This window comes from Osmerus mordax, chromosome 9 (genome assembly GCF_038355195.1).
Source record: "Osmerus mordax isolate fOsmMor3 chromosome 9, fOsmMor3.pri, whole genome shotgun sequence".
NCBI lineage: Eukaryota > Metazoa > Chordata > Actinopteri > Osmeriformes > Osmeridae > Osmerus > Osmerus mordax.
The window spans coordinates 4938626-4959421 of NC_090058.1; the positions used below are offsets into that span (position 1 = coordinate 4938626).

At 43.9% G+C, this 20796-nt stretch overlaps 2 protein-coding genes across 2 annotated transcripts in view; one reads left to right on the forward strand and one right to left on the reverse strand.

Moving 5' to 3' along the window:
- Positions 1-2256: 2256 nt before the first annotated feature.
- foxa1 (forkhead box A1) lies at positions 2257-5138 on the forward strand. The gene is made up of 2 exons (XM_067243399.1): positions 2257-2328; positions 3251-5138. The coding sequence occupies exons 1-2, from the start codon at positions 2257-2259 to the stop codon at positions 4487-4489; spliced, it is 1311 nt and encodes a 436-aa protein (XP_067099500.1). The 3' UTR covers positions 4490-5138.
- Positions 5139-10719: 5581 nt separating this feature from the next.
- Positions 10720-20796, reverse strand: part of mipol1 (mirror-image polydactyly 1) — a 46365-nt gene continuing 36288 nt past the window's right edge. The window contains exons 14-15 of the mRNA XM_067243700.1: positions 15140-15382; positions 10720-10796 (exon numbers count right to left, since the gene is read on the reverse strand). Coding sequence (XP_067099801.1) covers positions 10730-10796; positions 15140-15382 — 310 coding nt within the window. The 3' untranslated portion in view covers positions 10720-10729. The remainder of the gene's footprint in view (positions 10797-15139; positions 15383-20796) is intronic.

The window sequence follows — 20796 nt, forward strand, 5'->3', positions numbered from 1 at the left end:
TCAATAAATCAATCTATTATTAACTAAACAACAAATGCTTTGATAATTCTCAGGGCAAAACTGTAACAAAATACAATATATTAATGAAAAAAACTGCCACTGTACGATTTGTTACTAATGTTGTATCTTAACTTGAATGTTTGCTACTGTGTTACCAGTGCTGCAGCATTACCGAAAGAACAGAGGTCTAACATACGTTGGCGTAACTCACCTTGAGCTAGCATTAGTAGCAAAACAACCCCCCCCCCCAAAAAAAAAATAGTTTCCAATTGTAAGCAGTCACTGCGTTTAAGACAATTGAATGTTGCTAACACGTCGAATGTTTGTATTCCATGTGTTGACCAAACTGAAAACCAGATAGTTAATGCTACACTGTTGCCAAACTTTTTTGCAAGTTCTGACATTTACCACTTCTTTGCGCCAGCCGGCACAATCTCCTAGCAACCAAACTAGACAACCAGGCTGTACAACACAGACACCACGTGGGTAAAAACTCCGACTGCCAAGAATTGCACGCGCTTGGACTAGCTAATAATTTAGGAATAGTATAATTAAGTTAACTAGACACATCGCTATAATAATAATAATAATAAACAATCAAGCAACAAACAAATAAATAAATCCGACCAAATAAGTGTGAATTAGAAATGGCAAGTAGAAAAACGATTAATTCCTTCCATCACACCTAAATCGGAACAAATGAATGTATCCATCAAATTTACAGTAAGCTTTTGCTGAATAAAACAACTCAAGTTTCAGTCTATTTTGAAGGGGGGGGGGGGGGGGGGGGCATTTAAGAGCGTCATAAAATAAATACAAATATCCTACTATGGTTAACATAAACTTTTTTGTTTAGCATTTGGACTATTTTCTTCCAAATATGTGCCTTCATTTAAAACGTGAACTGTTTGCTGTAAAACGATTGCAATCCAACCTTGTATTGGACAAAAGGGCATACTTTAAACAAATATAGATAAAATCATCAAGTTATCTATCCAAGTAACACGATATGTCCAGTCCGGTCCATCGCATCAGAATTCAAATGCAGCAAACCTAATTTCCCCTGCTTGTGGGACGTTTTAATCCGCCTTGAACAAATCGATTTTCCCTGCCTGACGGTGCTACAGGTCAGATCACCCAGAGATAATCCCGATGTAAAGGGGTAATTATCGGTGTTATTCGCTCATTAACGGGGTCAGAATCGAAGGAGCACAGTTGACAAGATAAGTGATGATGCGGCTCTTTTCACGAGATGCTGGCACTTGTTTTATCAAAATAAGGTGTCCAGCCACCTGAATTTACATTATGGTAAAATATTTGTATATATGCCACAATAGCCCTAATGTTATTGTTATGGCTTTAGATAGGCTAAGAAGCCTACAAGGCTAGGTAACAGAATACAATATATGTCAACAACTTATCACCAAATATAAATCGGTTACATTTCAGTGTAGACTAGGCCTACAGAATTCCCTAAAATACTGAATAACGTGTTATAACAAAGCACGATCTCTATATCCAGTCTCCCTTCCAGTTGTGATTTTACGTTTTTATTATTAACATTTATTATTATTATTTTGTTGTTATTATTATTATTATTAGACCGATCTGTAATGAGTGGGACTTTTCATAGATTCTTATACATTTATTTGAACTAGTCTTTTTGTCATCTAGGAAATTTTTGAAGGACGCGCGCTTTCTTGCATCCAAAGACATGCTTTGACGTACAGTAATTGCTTTAACCATGGTATTTCAACAGTCCTTTGTGTGACAGTTTACATGGGCAATTTTACGCAGGCTGCTCCTCGAAATGAATAGGCTTATCGAGGCTATATTTAGATGAAATGCGTAGCCAGTGTCCAGTAATGAATGCTTGTTTGATCTCTTTCAAATCAAGTTTTATAGTTGCCCTTGTTTACATCTTGCAGGAAGAAAAAAAGAAACTTTTGTCTTCACTCGGCTATTTCACCAAAGACGCAGTTGCTGAGAACAAGAAGAGAGGTGTGACGCTAGCCTGCAGCTGAGGGAGAAAAAGCCAGTGAAACCAACACTGAAAGTGGGTTGTACCCTCGACGTAACAGCAGAGGGAAAGCTCTACACTACAGGTCACGCTGCATTCAACATCTCCACACTTTACTCTTTAGCTACCCCTCCAGCAGCCAGCCAGTCAGAGAGCTGCGTTGTTCTGGATACATTTTTCTGCTAAACTTGGGTTCTGCGGAGCTGCATGTTGACGCCTTGCGGATCCCGACCAGAATGCTGGGCACTGTGAAGATGGAAGGTCACGATACCCCAGACTGGAGCAGTTACTACAATGACGCACAAGAGGTTCGTGTCTCATACTTTTATTCCATTTGGTAAACAATTAAATAATAAGTTCGAATATTTGCGTTCTGTAAATGTGTGTTCAAACTATGTGTTTAGATTTAGCGTTCTTAGGGGGACGTTGTATTTATGTTCTTTATTATAGTAAACTGTTTTTTTGGGGGGGAATATTGTTACTAAATATAGTTTGGGTAGATTTCTCCAAAATGAGAAGTCTAATCCAGCCTGGTGGCAGCAGTGAACGCAGTATTGGGGGTTTAACAGTGCCAATTGGTTCAGACACTAACTTCCCACATAACAAAGCTTGTAAATATAAGACTGTCTTCAAATAAAATAAATTATGCACGTAGGTTTTAAATAGGATGCGGCCTCAAGAGTAGACCCAGACTGCATGCAGTCAGGCGAGTTGGTTTCAATTCCACGTTCCAATAAAGTTACTGTTGGATCGGGATGCTCACGATCTAATTTCGAACGTTTGTTTGACCCCAAAAGATAATGCACTTTGGTTGACCTGTGTGTTTGCGCAAGCAACAAGACATAGATTGCAGTCTTTATCTCTTAAACGTTAACCTGATTCTATGGCTTCAGTGGCAGCACCAGATTCCACGAATACAATGAAGGAATATTTAACTGTGATCTGACCCTGTTTAGCGTGGATAGTCTATTTACCACAGTTTACAACTGAAATTGTACTTAATTGGGAATACATGCTTATCGTTTGATGTTAAATATAATTCTGTGTTTGTTTTATTGTAATGACTTTTGTTACTTTCACATCAATAGGTTAAACTGTGAACGTGTCCGATTATGTTACTGCCATTACATTTTAATACAATTCTATTTGTCAGAGAACAAAACATAATCATATACAGTCATTTTCATCTGAATAGCCTATCTGAATAACACATTTTCTATCCGATTTTAGGTCTATTCACCGATGACAAACAGCGGCATGAACGCGGGCCTGGGTTCTATGAACACTATGAACAGCTACATGAGTATGTCTACAAGTGGAAATATGACATCCAGTTCATTCAACATGTCCTACGCCAACCCAGGTCTGGGGGCCGGACTGAGCCCAGGAACCATGTCCGGGATGCCCCCAAATGGCCCCGGCGCCATGAATGGGATGGGTGGAGGGGTATCGACCATGGGCACAGCTCTGAGCCCGACCAACATGAGCGCTATGTCGGCCCAGCAGGCCTCGATGAACGCTCTTAACCCGTACGCCAGCATGAGTCCGACCATGAGCCCTATGTCCTATAGCCAGCCTACCCTCAACCGGGCCCGGGACAACAAATCGTTCCGGAGAAGCTACCCTCACGCCAAGCCACCGTATTCGTACATCTCCCTCATAACGATGGCTATACAGCAGGCGCCAAGCAAGATGCTCACCTTGAGCGAGATCTACCAGTGGATCATGGACTTGTTTCCTTACTACAGACAGAACCAGCAGAGGTGGCAGAACTCCATACGGCACTCCCTGTCTTTTAACGACTGCTTTGTCAAAGTCTCTAGGTCACCGGATAAACCCGGAAAAGGCTCGTACTGGGCGCTGCACCCTGACTCTGGAAATATGTTTGAAAATGGCTGTTACCTCCGAAGACAAAAGCGGTTTAAATGTGATAAAAAGTTATCGTCGAGTAAAGGGGATAGGAAAGACCCATCTGGCGGGTCCAGCTCGCCTCAGAGCGACAGCTCCAACACCAAGACTGGGCACATGGACTCGAACTCTCTCTCCACCTCCAACCAGTCATCCAGCCCTCACGGTATGGACCATCGGAGCACTTCCAGCGCTTCGGACCTAAAAAACAGCGGCCCACCGATCCATCCCGCCGCCAGCTCAGCTACTTCCCTCTCCTCTCTCCCTTTACCTCCGCACTCGATGGCGCACGAGTCTCAGCTGCATCTAAAAGGGGACCCCCATTACTCCTTCAATCACCCGTTCTCAATTAATAATTTAATGTCATCTTCAGAGCAACAGCACAAACTGGACTTGAAAGCCTACGAGCAAGCTTTGCAATACTCCTCATACGGCTCAGGGATGTCCAGCCTCCCTCTCGGCAGCGCGTCTATGGCCGGCAGAGCAAGCATGGACCCGTCCGCACTAGAGGCGTCATACTATCAAGGTGTGTATTCCAGACCCGTTCTCAACACCTCTTAGTATACTCTCTTACTTCTTGCTTGACAAAAGGACGACAGAAAAAAAAAAAACATTTATCTTATTTTTGCATGCACTTGGTGCATAAGGACTGTTACTTTAATGTATAAGAAGAATGTGTATGAGTAGCCTAAAATACAATAGGCCTGTAAAGTGTTACCATTGAATGATTGTATATCCAGTTGTAAATCATTGCTAGTGTATTTAAAACAATTTTGAGCCTGTAAAATAATGTTGTATTACCCCCAAACTTGTAGTCTCAAACTATGAATATATGTCCATGTGTTACAATGTGCATGAATGAGAACCAATAGGTGACACAGGTAACCCGCGCCCTGAGATACCCGCTGTCCCTGACATAGGCCTACTTTTTGATATGGATGTTGTCCTTTTACGCACCGCTTTCGTTTGCCACACATCTGACAAACATATGTCCAACCCAGTCTTGTATACTACGTTATTAAATCAACCTGGAAATGCATTCTGAATAAAGATGTGTTTCTTCAGACAACGATGGTCCAGTGGTTTGTGGTAGCCGGAGAATGGGGTGGTTTGTATGTGCAGCCTTTGTCGACGTTTTGTCTCTCCCTGTTGGTTTTGATGAATCTGCATGTTCTTAACTTATTCTTGTTAATTTTCAAATAAAACTATTATAATTTATTCCCTGATTGTTTTAATCATTTATGTTAATTTAAGTATACCCTATTTTAACGCACAACATGCAAATGTGTAAAATTCCTTGGCTCTGTAACAATGCAATTGCTTTGTTATATTATATCTTATATTATAAGTTTATTATTATTGGTAAAACGTCACATTGTACTGCGTTTTATTAAAGTTTGGTACAACACAACAGGCTATAACCCAGTATAGACAACAGCTGCTTTGTTTTGATCCTTGTCTAATATTGTTCAATCCTAAATGCGTAAAGGTAAAATAATCATATATTTTATAAATCCTCTTCTTTATTATCGTTAAATAATTAAATTATGATGAATTGTAAATTGTGATTTTCATAATAATTATAAAATCCTGTCTGTCAAACTCTTTAGTCTTCTGACGCACGCTCGAGTCGGTTGATCAATGAGCCTGAGCAAAGCCAAATATAACAGAAATATAGCCGCAAAGCCCTCCTTCAAAAAAGACGCGGGCGTGTTGTAAATGGATTTTCAACAATATCAGAGAAAGGCCAAAGCATCTTTTTTTGTGAACCGTAACCTACATGATGGGCTCGTGAACCTGAACAGATTTCACTTTGATCGTGGTATTTTGCAGACACACATTTTGGCTGAGTAACCGTGAAATGTGTTTAATTATCATGTAATTGCCCCCCGAAGCGCAAATAAAATGGAGAGTGGAGTTGAGTGTCGTAATACCGAGGAGAGTAAAGGATGTACGCTCTGCTCTCCACACAACTTGCCAAATTAAAGATTACTTAAATTAGCGTGCACTAATGTTGTTCAAGCGAGGAATAGCCATATATTTATAAATACAAATTAGAATACAAATAAATATAAATACATAAATGACATACATGCAGGTAAATGCGACTCCAATGCACCTGCCCATTGCGTAATGCAGATACAAACTAATGTAGACAATGTTTAGATGAACTGAAGCTAAATGACGGACAAAATCAGTTTCTTTAGCTAAACTTCAATATGAAGAATTGGCTAAACGTTTAACATGTGAACTGATATGGGATATCCCGGATTACTACCCGTACAATGTTATAGCCTATGGGCTTGGTTATGGTCTGATCAAATATAATTCACAGTAATGTTATTAATACTTATATTATTATTTATACATTGAAAATAAAACGGGCCTATAATACACAATTCATTCATATTTCCAATTGAGGGATTAAAAAAAAAAAGACATAAAAGTCAATTGGCACATTCAATTATGTAATATGTGAACCACTTTTAACATGATTTCGATCTCACATCCCAAATCACATAATTTGATAAGATTATAGTGTTTAATGATCAACAACATTCCAGTGAGAAGCGTATTTGAGGGATATTTGGCTGTAGTCTCAGAGAATCCAAGGCCTTATCTGGCATTTCATTTTATGTTCTCAACATTCCACCTCCCAACAAACATGTTTTAGAAGCATTGTGGTTTGTTTACATATTTAAATAGACCTACCTTAATCACACAAAACACATACATCACAAAAATATGTATATATATTTACATATAAATCAACAAATCTATATATAGGCTATATTGTCCACGCATAGGTGTGTTGCATAAAATGTGGTTTGCGATTTCGAAACGGCTCCGCGTTTCTATGAGGAAATCGTTGAACTTTGAACAAAGATCTTGTTCATTAGTTTACCCAGCTGTTGGGAAAGGCTCTGCAGTGCGCGTTTCAGTATGGAGGCAACCTTTTCACCGTCGACAGTGAAACAGCAAGGGACACGGCGACTCAATCTGGCTGTAGTAGCCTAGGCTACTCCGTGTGGTGTTCATCGGTTGAGAGGATCGAACTCTTATCGGTCACTCAAAGTGGACTATTGTCCTTAGAGAAGTAGAAATAAAACATTTGCCTTAAATTATTGTCTTCTACTAAGTAATGCTATGTGAGCTAACTGCAGTCTCAGCATACGACCTGGTAAAAATAGCCTTTAATTAATTCAGGAAAATAATGTAATGTATTTGTAAGGGTCCTTTTAAAAACCTAGCGCCTGAAGGTCATCTTACTAAGACTAGTTTTTCAGCCAATAAGCAGTTTTTAATATTAAAATTACGATTATGGCCAGTTTGACAATTACAGTTATTTGATAGGCCTATTATTATGATCTTGTTATTCGTTTTAGGTCCATAAGGACATTATTGTTGCTGACTTTGTCATTATTATTGCAGGCAATTAAATTGTGATTTACAAGTTTGTGTTATTAACCTTTACATAGAGACCCTATTAATGATCTGTTCACTATTTGATTTAAACTTATAAACTGGTTCTGCATCTCCTCACAATAAATAGTCCTAATCAGTTGAAGTTGACCAACCTTTATTAATGTGTGACATATGTTATCAGCGGGCAGTGTGCCCGGTGGTTTCAGCAGGGTCTTGCTTCCCCAACTCATGTGGCATTTCTCGTTACCCCATCAATAGCGGTGGCGCTTTCTTCAGCCGTATGGACTACAATTTCGACAACAATGCGCCATCTCCTTTACATCAAAAGCGGCCATCAGCTAGCCTACCCGTAGACCTTTCTTCTCTCTCCTTTCATTCTCAGTTTAGAAAGCTACTACAGGCCCAAGGCGCGTCTAATACCTTTTGATGGGGATTGAATTAATTATCTCCAATAACACAATTGTGCTTGGCCAACGAAAAGAGCAAAGCAATACCCCTTCAGATTCAGAGACGAAAGAAAAGAAGGGGGCTTTCAAAGGGTGCGGGAGAGAAGAGGGAGAGATCTCTATCCGAAATCAGCTTTAAAAGCAGCTGGTTTTCCATTAAAAATTATACGGAAGAACTTTATTAGGGCTTTGAGAGCCCCTAATATGCATCGACTAAGTCAGGTTGGTGGTCCCGGGTCTCGCCTGCCTGTGGATCCCGCTCTGTCTTCATTAAAACCTGCCAGAGGCCAGAGAGAGGGACTGGGGTTGTTTTTAAGTTAACGGAAAAGTCCACACAAACAAATACTGATAGAAATGAATAGGCCTATCGTGGCAAGGCATGTAGAGGCTTGAAATAAGTGCAGTTATTCAACTGTTTTAATTGGTTCTGCATTTTTGATGTGCTTTGTTACACGTCGACTAAACATAGTAATAAAACAATAAAGTCTGAATAAATAGCCTCCATTTTCAAAGTATATTCTCTCTGAATTCAACAATGTATTGATGCTTTGTTATTAAAAAGTTTGCTTTACGGCCCCATGTTCCATTTTTGGTCTAGGTGTAGGAGGCCAATACCAATTTTATTCGTTAAGTGGAAATTGACAAGAATGTCTTCCAAGGTGGAAAGATGGAGTGCACTATTGAAAAGGAATATTTTGAGTCGTTATAGCAACAGGGCCAGGCCAGCAATGGGTTTCTACTGCAGGTCTTTCAAGCCACTGCCCGCTGAAACACATAATTAAAACGTTTAAAAGTACTTTCGTAGTCCTCTCAGAATTGTTTTTCAAAATGGATACATTTGATTCTTCTATGCACGCGTTTATAGAGCGTGGGGGACATTTTAAACAAAGCCAAACCAAGAACAAAGGCTAAGGTCAAATATCATAGCTAAATTACATTCATGGTGTAAAAGTAATAAAATCAGAAAAGTCCACATTAAGTATAATTTTTTGAGTGACTAATCAATGATGCCTATGCCTTCCATAGACTGATTGTCTGAGGATAACTGAATATCAAAAGTTTTCAGATTTCAACAAAGTGGAAGATTTAGCCAACGTATTTAGAACAAGGCGGATTATCTGACGGAGAAACATACATTGGGAGGACCTAGTGGGATTAAGCGCGAGGACACCCAAGTTGTGAGATCTCCACGGATACCAGCGCGCAAGGAATCGACAAGCTTGTCAGTGTCACGCCTTAACGAAGGGGAGGGCATCACAGCGGCAAGTCCCGCCCAGACAAGGCCTCCTGTCTCCGGTATACCGCAACTGGAGGACATCGGTGAAATGAACACATTTCAAGAGTAGGCCAGATAATCGATTGTGGGACGCCCATACAATCTCTGCGCGGCCATGTCCATTTAATTTAAGGACTAGGCCTACAGAGAAAGTAGAACTCGCAAGGGAGAAACACATCAACAAAATAAAGAGGAAACGTAAAGGATGCTGATATGATTGTTGGGTGTGTGGACAGCTGTAAAGGTCGTCCGATCTCTGGCCTGCAATGTTCGTAAATTATCAACGTGTAGGCTAAGGAGGTGGGAGAGTGGGTATGTAGGCTACAAAGGAATCCAAATGTGTTTGCTTTTAAAGAAGCAACAATCAAACGCCTCAACATGTAGAAGCAGGCAATGTCCATTCAACAGAATCTGTACAATGGATTTTAAAACGTTTTATTGCACAACAGCAGATTGTCGAACCCCATTGAATAAAAGCCAGTTCCCCTGAAGACCTTATGCCCAACACATGCGTATCGTTTCACACAAAATTGACGTGCACGAGAGGAAGTTAACAAAATACACGATATACTTTGACCTTCTTTTTAGAGTTCTAAAAAGTTAATATTTCCTCTGGAAAGTATTAAGTCCGTGGGAGAGAGCAAGGAAGATAACTTTGTGCAATTTAGACAGGTTTGTCATATGGATCTTACAAAATTAATATCCGAGGTAGTGTCGTTTTCTTCCATCTCTCTTTAAGACATGCTCCAAATTAGCACAGGTTCAGAGCAGAACCCTAAATAAATAACAGCGCTAGAACAGTTTTAGCTTCGATTAGGAACAGGGATAGGCAATTATCAGACCAGATATAAGAGACACCCAAAAACTCTAAACGAAATACTGCCTTAAAATTACACAAAACGCTTGAAATAATTAATCATACAACCTATATTTGAACACTGAATAGATATACAGTTTGATTGTTACATATTGAATAATAATATTATGTATGTGTTTTTATTCAACATTTTACATTACATATACCACAAACAAATGAAAGTCGGTCCATAAAACAGAGTAGTAATTGTTGACCAAATACAATTGCGTTAAAATACAAATGTGTAAAACACTCATGATGTAACCTAGTTTGAAAACACTGAATTGGAAAAATATAACCAAAGGCAGTATACTGTAGAGCTCTGCACCAGCATATGCAAATACATTTGCTGATTATCTGAAAACAACAATAAAAAAAGTATAGCAATAATAATAAGACCAAAGCACCCGTCCTTCAACTCAGACTGACCAAGAGAATGGTAAAAAAAAATGTATACAACACGAAAAAAAAAATCAATTTTAAGCACTCTGAATTCAAAGTGTGCCCAGAGAGAGGGAAAGAGAAAAAAATAGCTGTGGCAACTAACAACAACAACCAAGTGGTTAAACATTGACGGTGGGGCTGGAGCAAGGGTCTGGAATGGGGCCTTGAGAGTAGCACTTCTAACGACTGTTTGCCCAGTTAGGGCCGGCTGTTTGTTCAGCCCTAAACGCTCTGACCAGGACTGCCTGCTCCCCAGATGTGCATCCCACAGTCAGGTTGCTCCAGTCTGGACCAAAGTGACAGCTCCCCTGCCCCCCCCTCCCCCCCCCCCTCCCCCCCCTCCCCCAAACACTTTAGATCACCGTGCGGACGCTCCCTGTCCCAACCTTTTTCCTCAAGACCTCCACCAGCCGCTCCAACCTGCCGAGGGCGAGAAGAGGGACCAGAGGAGGGAAAAGAGAGGGAGGGGAAGAAGACGATTAATGTAATGCTTTCTTTCCAACCGTACAAACTCCAGAAAGAGGATGAGGAGAAGGACAAGGAGGCAACAAGAGGAGCACCCTAACATTAGGGGTTCAGCTAGTACACACACTAAAGATGAGGAGTTTATTTAGTATGCACTCTAAGACGAGGAGGTACTTGTGGAAGGCAGTGAGACTGAAGCAGGACGCAGAGGCCACTTGGTGCCCAGCAGACACCAGCAGCTCGGCCAAACCCCTCCGCACACATCCTTAAATACAACCATGTTATTCTCCCTCTTGCCCTCCCCCCTCCCTCTCTCTCTCTCTCTCGCTCTCTCTCACTATTTGACAGGCTTCAGGGTCCAGTGCTGCAGAGGTGGAGGGACTCTCAGGGTGTCCTAATGGTGAACAAGGAAAGCAAACGATTCCCTGACAGTCTGGAAAAAAGCGAGGGAATTGATGGATGGGAGGAATGCGTGGAGAGAGAGAGAGCAAGGGGCTGGGCGACGCCGGGAGAGAGGAAACATTACTGCCTTTTATTTGGGCCCTGTGCAAACGAGACAGGAGAGGTCGTCCAAAACTGCTGGGAGCAGCCTCCAGCTACAGTCTAATTTTAACTTCGCTCACTTACCACATCAGATGCACTGACATTTAAAATATATCACCAGGCTAAACATGAATTTAGACATTTAATACGTGTATATATATTTTTTTGATTTAGATCACGTTATGAGTCTTGAAACAGACGCCATCATGCATCATCCTCAGCCTCAATCTGGCTGAGGATGAACCTGGGGCTCAGAGCTCAGGTGTGAGAGACTGAGGGGGAGTGGGGGGGAGTGGGGGGGCAGGTTTTACTGTGGGCCCAGAATGCTCTCTTCGTTAACGCGTAATCAGATCCCATTTCACACGACTTGAGAGCATTTATCTCTCTCAATGACAAAAGAATTCCATGATCATGTCACATGGAGGAAATCATAAGCAGCCTAAATCCCAATGAAATGGGATTCTCAGGAGTGCCCTCGCTAAGAGTGGAGGATGGGAAGGAACGGAAGACAAGGAAATAATATGGAGGAGAGGAAGTTGACCCCTCCTGCTGGAGGACGAGAACAGACTGAGCAGTGAGAGAACCAAATTAAAAAACCCTAATGTCTTCATAATTGGCGGGGAGCGATCTGTCGGCCAGGGAAGTTTTCCTGTTCGTGTGCAAACAGATCTTTTCCGTAAAATCTAAAAACTTCGGTGCACTTAACGGTGGGAACCCTCCCGCTGTGAATGAAATTAGAGACGAAAGCTGCATCTGAGTCCTGGAACACAGAGCCCTCTGCAATGGAGGCAAGACTTAGAGCTGGCGGGATGAGCATCTTATCCCCATCTCAACCGTGACTCCAGCTCACTGGTGATACCCAGATATAGAAATATGGAAACGAATGGGACACAGTGGGGAAGGCTCACAACACCTTTCCTGTGATAAGCATCAAGAATATGAAAACAAATTCTTCCTTTCTGAGGGCTAAAAGATTTCAAAATTGATTAAAGGTCTCAATATGATTTCCTGTACAAATTATAATTTAGTTGTGAGGATGGTTATAGTACCTTTTGTATACAGGCAGGTTATCTGTTTGTCTAGCACTCTACTTACTAGATGTATGAAGTCAAGTTTGTTTTGTGTGAGAGTTTGTGTTTACTGCCACGTTAGCAAGGGGGACAAAAAATAAGTCCGAAAGGCTTGTGCATGTTTAGGAAAGGTCAGTGAGACTAAATGTTCAGGCCATGCACACAGTCTCGAACACACTGACACATACGCAAACACTGTACTGGTTCACATGATCAAGAGATTGGACTTCCCTGCCTACTCTCTCTTTCTCACACACACAAACACACAACATGCCCCGTTTCTAAATATATGCATTAGCTTCTCTGTCACGTTTGCACAATCAGTGTGTTTTCAGCAATTGCGTGTGTCATTAATCTGTGTGTTTGTGCGTGTCTATGTGTGCGTTTTGTGCTACGTGTCCGTGTGTGTGTGTGTGAGAGTGTGTGTCCGAGGTGCGAGGTGTTGGTGGTGGGGATTTGGACGTTGGTGTTGACAGAGGCTGCTGAGTAAACCCGGACACACACGCGAGGGAGGAGCCAGGGAAAACATAAATCCTGATTAAGAATTCACAGTGTCCCAAAACCAACAATTATAGCTGCAATAAAACCCAGTAAACACGCAGCTTGCCTTAATTTCTAAACAACAGCCTCTTTGCCGTAGAGACATCGAACGGACACTTGCGAGTGGAGGGATGTTCTGCCGTCATGCCTACGGTTAAAATACTTTACGGCTACACTCGTTCGTAACATCCACCACATGACAGCATCAGACTGAAACCAGAGATGGGGCCTTTAGCTGTCCTTCTGTCTTCTGATCTCGTGTTTACCTCTCTTCTTCTCTCCCTTCCTCTCTCCTCCCTACATCTTCTCTCCTCGCCCTTCATCTCCCCTCCACATCTCTTCTCTCTTCCCTAACACTCTTCTCCTTTCCTCTCCTCCCTACATTGATCTCTTCTCCCGTCCTCTCATCTCCTCCCTACATTGATCTCTTCTCCCTTCCTCCCATCTCCTCCCTACATCTTCTCTCCTCTCCCTTCCTCCCATCTCCTCCCTACATATTCTCTCCTCTCCCTTCCTCCCATCTCCTCCCTACATATTCTCTCCTCTCCCTTCCTCTCCTTTACTTCCCCTCCCCTCTCCTTCTGCCCTCTTCAACTCAATGAAAGCCGTCTTTGTCCTCCATGGCCAAGTGTGCTCCAGAATCCATTAGACATCCAGTGAGCGGGCCTGTCAGAGGAGCAGCAGCGCCCGCACAGAGGTGCCACATTCTGGGACGCCTCTCTGCTTCCTCTGGCAGGATTGACCTGGACTGGAGGTGTGTGTTTGAGAGAGAGAAAGAGAGATATGGAGAGGATGACTGCGAGTGTGTTTGTGAGACAAAGTGTACGGGACTGTACGAGCGTGAGATTAAGAGTGTGTGGGAGAGAGAAAGCGCGAGTGTGTGTGTGTGCGCGCGTCTGCATGTGAGTGTGTGCGCATTTGTATTCATCCCCCCCCCCCCCCCCTGCATTCCTCTCACACTAGTGTGTGACAGGGCTCACGTCAGAGTGGATTCCCACAGTCCCCCCCCCCCCCCCCCGTTTCCACCAACACACACACCCAACCTACCTGCCCACCCCCTATAACCAACCCACATCCTCTCTCTCTCTGCCACCCCCCCTCCCCCCCTCCCTATCTCAGGACCAGGGTGACCCATGCAGGGTCAGCTAGCAGGCGAGTGTGAGGGCTCTGATCACAGCTTCTCTGAACTCACCCCTCCACTCCTCTATCGCCAGCCGGCCTCCTGGTACCTACCCCGTCACTGGCTGCCCCCTCTCCCCGGCCCCTCCTTATACCCCCTCCACAACCGCCTGCCTCCGACCTCCCAAAACTGACAGGCCCCTTTCTAAGAAACCAGCCAAATGATGGAGAGAAAGGAGGAGAGGTATAGACAGAGAGAGGGTCGAGTGTGTATTTTTGTGTGGTTTATATATGTATATGTGCATGTGTGTGGAGCTTCGCAGTGGTGAGAACTTCCCACCCCCCCTCATTCTTCATCCCCTCCCTCCCCCCGGTAATTCAGCAGGCAAACAGATGAGTGGGACCAGTGTTGTTTGTTTAGGGTGTGGAGCCCCAGAGTACTGGGGGGATGGGGGGGGGGAGAGGCTGGTGGGGCAGAAGAGTTGCTATGGCAGAGATGTGGCTGGGAGGTGAGGAGGGGGCCTTGGGGGCAAGGAGAGGATGGGATGGGACTGGGGTTAGTGAAAAGTGTGTGTGTGTGTGTGAGTGTGTGTGGTGGGGGGGGGTACGTTTGGGGGTGCAGCCCCAATCCGAACACAAAACGACCATAGACAGAGCGGGTGAGGGGGAGCATGGAGAGTGGTTCTGGGGTCATGCTTGGGGCGCCGAGGCGGGAGATGAAGGGGAGTCAGGCTGGAGGTCAGGGGTCACCGTTTCACGGCTACAGTGCGGACCAATCATGTGTTCATTCAGATGCTTTTATTCAAAGCGATATATACGGGGGGAAGGGAGGATTTGAACCAGCAACCTCATCATTTGAAGCCAAATGCTCGAGCACTGAGAGCGATACCCAGTGGGGTATTCTTGTGGATTGGTCTGGCCATTCCATCTTAAGTTTAGAAATGCTCAGCAAAGAAGAAAAGGACGCAAGCAGGTGTCATCTTCAGTATTGGCTTCACCCTAACCTGCCATGTTTTTGTTACTCACTTCTGGACTCTCTCATTGGCCTCCCTCTCCGCCTGCTGGCTCCGCTGCAGCAGGACCTGGGTGCTGTGCTGCTCGGTGGCCATCTGCTGGAGCTGGGCCAGGAGGGGGGCAGGCTGGGCCAGGCTGCCCAGGGGAGAGGAGGCGTCCCTGGGTACCAGGGTCTTGTCAGCCCTGGGGGTCAGGAGTGAGGGCGAGCTGAGGGAAGAGCCAGGCTGGCGGTGGTCACACTGGGACTGGTGCAGGCTGGGGAGAGTAGACAGTTGGAGGGGGTGAGAATTTTTTGGAAACATTTTGTTATGTGTAGAAAGACTGGAAGATCCTCTGATATGATTATATCTTGTTTAAATGAGGATGTACTGTACTGCCAGGCAATAGGACACACTGTGCAGGCCTTAAGCAGGCCTGGTTTGCTCCCTAACTAAACGCCCGTGGCTGGACACACGCCTCTTTACACAAACAGACAGACAGCTTGACCTGAATCACACAGAGCCTGACTCCAGTTTACCTGACAGAGGACAGCGTTTCTCTGTATCAACAGCCCATAGCAGAGAGAGCATCTTCATATTCAAACACAGCCCAGATACAAGACACAATAACTGTAGGCAATAAGACCACTGAATGTCACAGGAATACATTAAAGAGAGAGAGAGAGAGGGAGAGAGGGAGAGGTGGGATTGTGCCACAGAGAGTGAGCAAGCAAAAATAGAGAAAGACAGAAAGAACAGTCAAATGAGGACTCAAGGAAGTGCTTTGGCTGTGAAAGAAGAGTCACCTGACGTCTTGTTATCTTTTAAATGACTGGATATCACCAATGGTAGCTTACTGTTATTACAACTGAAACACTACTGATCTATCCATGAGGGGTTATCATCATCATCATCATGAATCATGAAAACTGTATATACATTTTCTTTTCTTCCAATGAATATTTACAGTATCCTTCACTGGAACCGTGTCTGTAACCATGGATATCCACCAGAGAGTGACTTTATTAATCCAAACCAACTTCACTGCATGTTTTGGGACAATCACATAAGATGCCCTATGGATGACTGATTGAAAAATATATTTGAAAAGAGGTCTCACTTGCACTCTGATTAAATTGAGCTAGGGTAATGAGTTTCTACCTCTTAACCTCAATCTCATCTCTCGCCTTCTCTCCTCCTCCTCTCTCTCTTATCTATCTCTCCACAGACCAAAGAGTCATTACCACTCCTCAATTTAGATCAGAGCTAGTAATTCCACAGCATTAATATTGACCCTACAGAAATAACACACATAAATCATCATCCACAATATAAATAGAGAACATCATAAAAAAATAAATGCATGAATCTGGTTTTAGCAAAAAAGAAAAAAACGACTTTAGAACGCAAGACCTGAGGTTTGATCATCAACATACGAATCGTTTAAGCAGCTGTTGATGACTGAGTTGACAGGCTGTCGTTGCAGTGGCCAGCTCTGCTGACAGGCTAATCATGACTAATGACCCTGCAGCCCCAGGTAGACCTGCAGGTCCCTGTGTACACACTGCTCAACATCATATCCATCATCGTCTTCAGCTACGGTGCCGCTAATGAGTTTGAGGCGGGTCAGGGGCTTCGCTTTCTCCTACTCCAATGGAACCTAAAGGTAATCAATACCGATGGGATATTGATAGGTGACGGGAAGTGCAGTTGTAAAGCTCCGTGTGTGTGTGTGTGCGTGTGTGTGGTGTGCGGGTGTGTGCTCGTTCTAATGAAAGGTAAACATATCGGAGGGAGGTTGACGTCCAATACCTGAGGGAGGTCGAAAAGAGCACAGCCAGGGGACTGTAGATTCACTGTGTTTACACTCACAACACCCCGATTACTGAGAATTATTATTAAGATTATATCTATATATATTATATATATATTTTAAGGGTGTCAGGTGGCTGAGCGGTTAGGGAAGCGGGCTAGTAATCTGAAGGTTGCCAGTTTGATTCCCGGCCGTGCAAAATGACGTTGTGTCCTTGGGCAAGGCACTTCACCCTACTTGCCTCGGGGGGAATGTCCCTGTACGTCAGTAAGTCGCTCTGGATAAGAGCGTCTGCTAAATGACTAAATGTAAATGTACTATCATGTACTAGTTTTATGAAAACAAATGCTTCACGTGTAAAATTCCCCTAATAACACATTTAGATGAATTCATTTGATAATCAGACTTCCAAGGAGAATTACGTCACATTTACTGAGAACATAGGTTGAGAACCTAGACCAGGATGAAGCCAGGAGGCTGGAGGCAGGAGGCAGGAGGCTGGAGGCTGAGAGGAACTATCTGTTGGCCACGCTGACTTCCTTATCATGATAAAAAGAATAGCTAACCTAGCCAGGGATATTCAGGAACTGTATCAGTCCCCCCCTAATGAACTCTCTAAAAGTTGGTATATGCAACCCATCAGTAAATGTGTATGTAAGGTATGTATTTATGCTATTTACATTAACCCTCTTATTTCTATAGACATAGGGAAAGAGAAAGCAGTAAAGTTAAGGGGATGACAGTAGAGAAGGAGTGTGAGATAGAGACAGACACAGATAGGGTGAACGAGAGAGATCAGTGATATATTGTTTGTCCCATATATTTTCTTTATCTGAGGGCACAACAGCCAACTCCCAACGACTCCTGTCATAAAGGGACAACGCCAGATGACAGCGCTAATGGCACCGCGCGTCCTCTCTTATCTTCACACCTGCACTCTTACGTGACTGTGGGAGAGTGTGAGAAAGGGAGAGAAAGGGAGAGAAGCAGACAGATAGAGAATATATGGTGTTTCTGTGTGTGTGAACCTGACCTTCCTGCTCTAGTTGGGGAAGGAACCACTCAGCATGGTCTATTGTTAAACATCAACCTCTTTCATCAGATAACCGCTCCGCAGAGCTGTGCCTAACCAGCCTGCCTCTGCACACACACCCTGGTTAACAGGGCTGCATCAAGCACAGGGCTGGCACGTACTAGTGCCTGGTGCACCTCGGTTTAGTGTAACCAGTAAAAGGAAAACTAGAAGACAAATAAGGTGCACCTCAGAAGTGTTGTGGTTTTTTAACGGTCAGAATGGTGGAGCTCGTCCTAACTGGAGGAGATGTAACTAGCCCAGGTCTGGTATGAGAGTTGGGTACATCCATGTTCGTAGTTGGCTCGTACTGGAGGTAAAAACGTGTCGGAAGGGCTGCATTTGACAGAGCGCCGCTCTGATACACGCATGCGGTTTTGCCCGCTTTTGTAACGTTTTCCTAAACCCTGAGCACCTCCTCCTGCCTCCAGCATGTAGGAGCACAAAGCTATTTAGGCAGGGGTTTGCCTGGGTGCTGTGAGCTCTAATAGCAGTTCCTGTGTCAGGCTCTCTGTGGAACACGCTTGCTGGGAGGGGTTTACACAAAATCCTGCCAATGTATTGGCCAGCACAGATAGGGAAACTGGCTAGCTCTCAGACACTAGTAAACTTAAAAAAATATATTAAATACATAGTTTATGAACTGCTTTCAGCTTTGGCTGCTAGAATAGAAAAGGTACAATCCCCCCCCCCCCCCCCCATAACAAAAAAAAGGATATATAGATATATACACACATATATATATAAAAACACTAATACAAATAAGTATAATTATATTTAAATAAAGAATAATATCTCAGTCTAACATGTTAAGCAAGGTCTGGTTACGTGGACATGCGTCTCTCCCGGGCCCCAGCACAGCTGCATCTCCACAGGAGCAGGTCTGCCGAGGGCTCATCTGCACCCTCTCCCCCTCAGCCTGGACGGATGCTAATCACTATTGAATTCTAGGTGTTAAGTGGAGAAGCAGTCATCTCTGTGTTAAGTCTGTTCCACAGGGACCTGCCCAGCACCAGGACTAGAGGGACTCACTGAAGTGGCTGACTGCCTCCACCTCTTGAGATCCAGTTAACTCACTGCTAACGGCCTGTCTCTAGGGAGCTGGCCTGACTGACTGGTTGGGCTGACTGATCGGTCAGATAGTTGAAGAAACAGTCATCTCAGTGACAACCGGAACATAAACATCTCCTGCCAAACTCACCTAACACACTTAAGAACTGACTCGGATGGTGGTTGGTTGGATGGTTGACTAGCTGAATGATTGCCTAACTTAACTGACACACTAACTAACTAGTTTGTGCGTTGACTGGTTGACTATGTGTACTTGCTGGCTGGCTGATAGCTGGCAGACTGCCTGACTCCCTCCCTTATTGGCTGGTCCTCAAAGGCCCAATCCCCCCCATCCTTCTGCCATACCCTGTCTACTGCAGACCAAGGCCAATGACAACCCATTAAACAGCAACCCAGTCTGGCTGATCTAGTAAAGAGCTCTCTATTTTTGCTTTTTAATCAACAGGGGTTTCCCTAAACATACCCCCACCATGAGCAGAGTGCTCCTTCTTGTCTTGAGTTTGGGGTATCTTTTTGTGGCGCCTGCTTTTCTCATTGTTCTCTACGTCTCTTTTTCTCCTTTCATGTGACTGGTTCTGTGTGTTGTCCAGGCGACACAAAGGAGGGTGTGTGTGTCTGTGTGAATCCTCAGAGTAAACACCCTGAGCTATCTCTCCCAGCCTTTGTTGGGCTGGAGGATCCCACCCTACAGAAAGGTCTGGCTCCACAGGACAAGGGGCAGGACCTCACACACGTGCGCACGCGCGCGCACACACACACACACACACACACACACACACGCAGACAGAGAGACACACACACACACGGCTCTCCCATGCACAACTCATTCTCTCTCTCCCTTTCCTTCTAATAATAATAATAGATTTCATTTGTAACGCACTTTACATTTGAAACAAATCTCAAAGTGCTAGTGTTCTACGTCTCTCCCTCCTTCTTTCCCTGTACCAATCTCTCCTTTTATCACTCCTACATCACCGATTCTCTGGGTGAATGCAACACATTCTCCTGCAGGTAACCATCTGTGAAAGGACCACGTCAAAGTATTTCATCCAAAGGGTTTATCATGATATTCTCAGCACTGTTGAAATATAGCAAGCTAATTTCTGCGGTATGCAACGGCAATACAGTTCTGCCTTGCTTAGATTACATCCTGTGGAGAACACATGCCTACTTTCCTCCTAAGGTCTACTATGCAGATGAGTTCTGGGGAAAGGGTTACAACACCAGGATGTGATCTAACTGAACAGGATGTAGGAAGTCACCAAACCAGATTGGCAACTAGATGAGCCAATGGCAAACAGGTGTTGATGGAGGACAGTCTGTGGAGCGGGAAGAATTCCTGGAGAGCAGCTCCAATGTTTGCTTAACCGTTGTTGTTTCTTAGATCTTACACAGCTGAACAAAAAAGGCAACACATCTATCAAGGGAAGACAAAAAAAACAAATCTATACCAACAGCTTTCCTTCCCCTTTTTCATTATATCATCTTCTTCATTCATTTATTTTAAATTCATTTTAATTTTAAAGTTCTGTGACCTAATTTGGGGCCCTTCGCCTAGCCTGCCACACCAAAGCAAACAGCTGCTGGGCGTCCCAGCCTCAGGTCTTCATATCCTTGTAGAGAGCAGGGGGAGCAGGCAGCACCTAACATGTCTCCCAGGCCTTTTTAATAAGGGCCAGAGCTGAACTGCAGCGCCGCGCGTCAGCCTTTATTAATACGTTCAAACGGGGCTAGG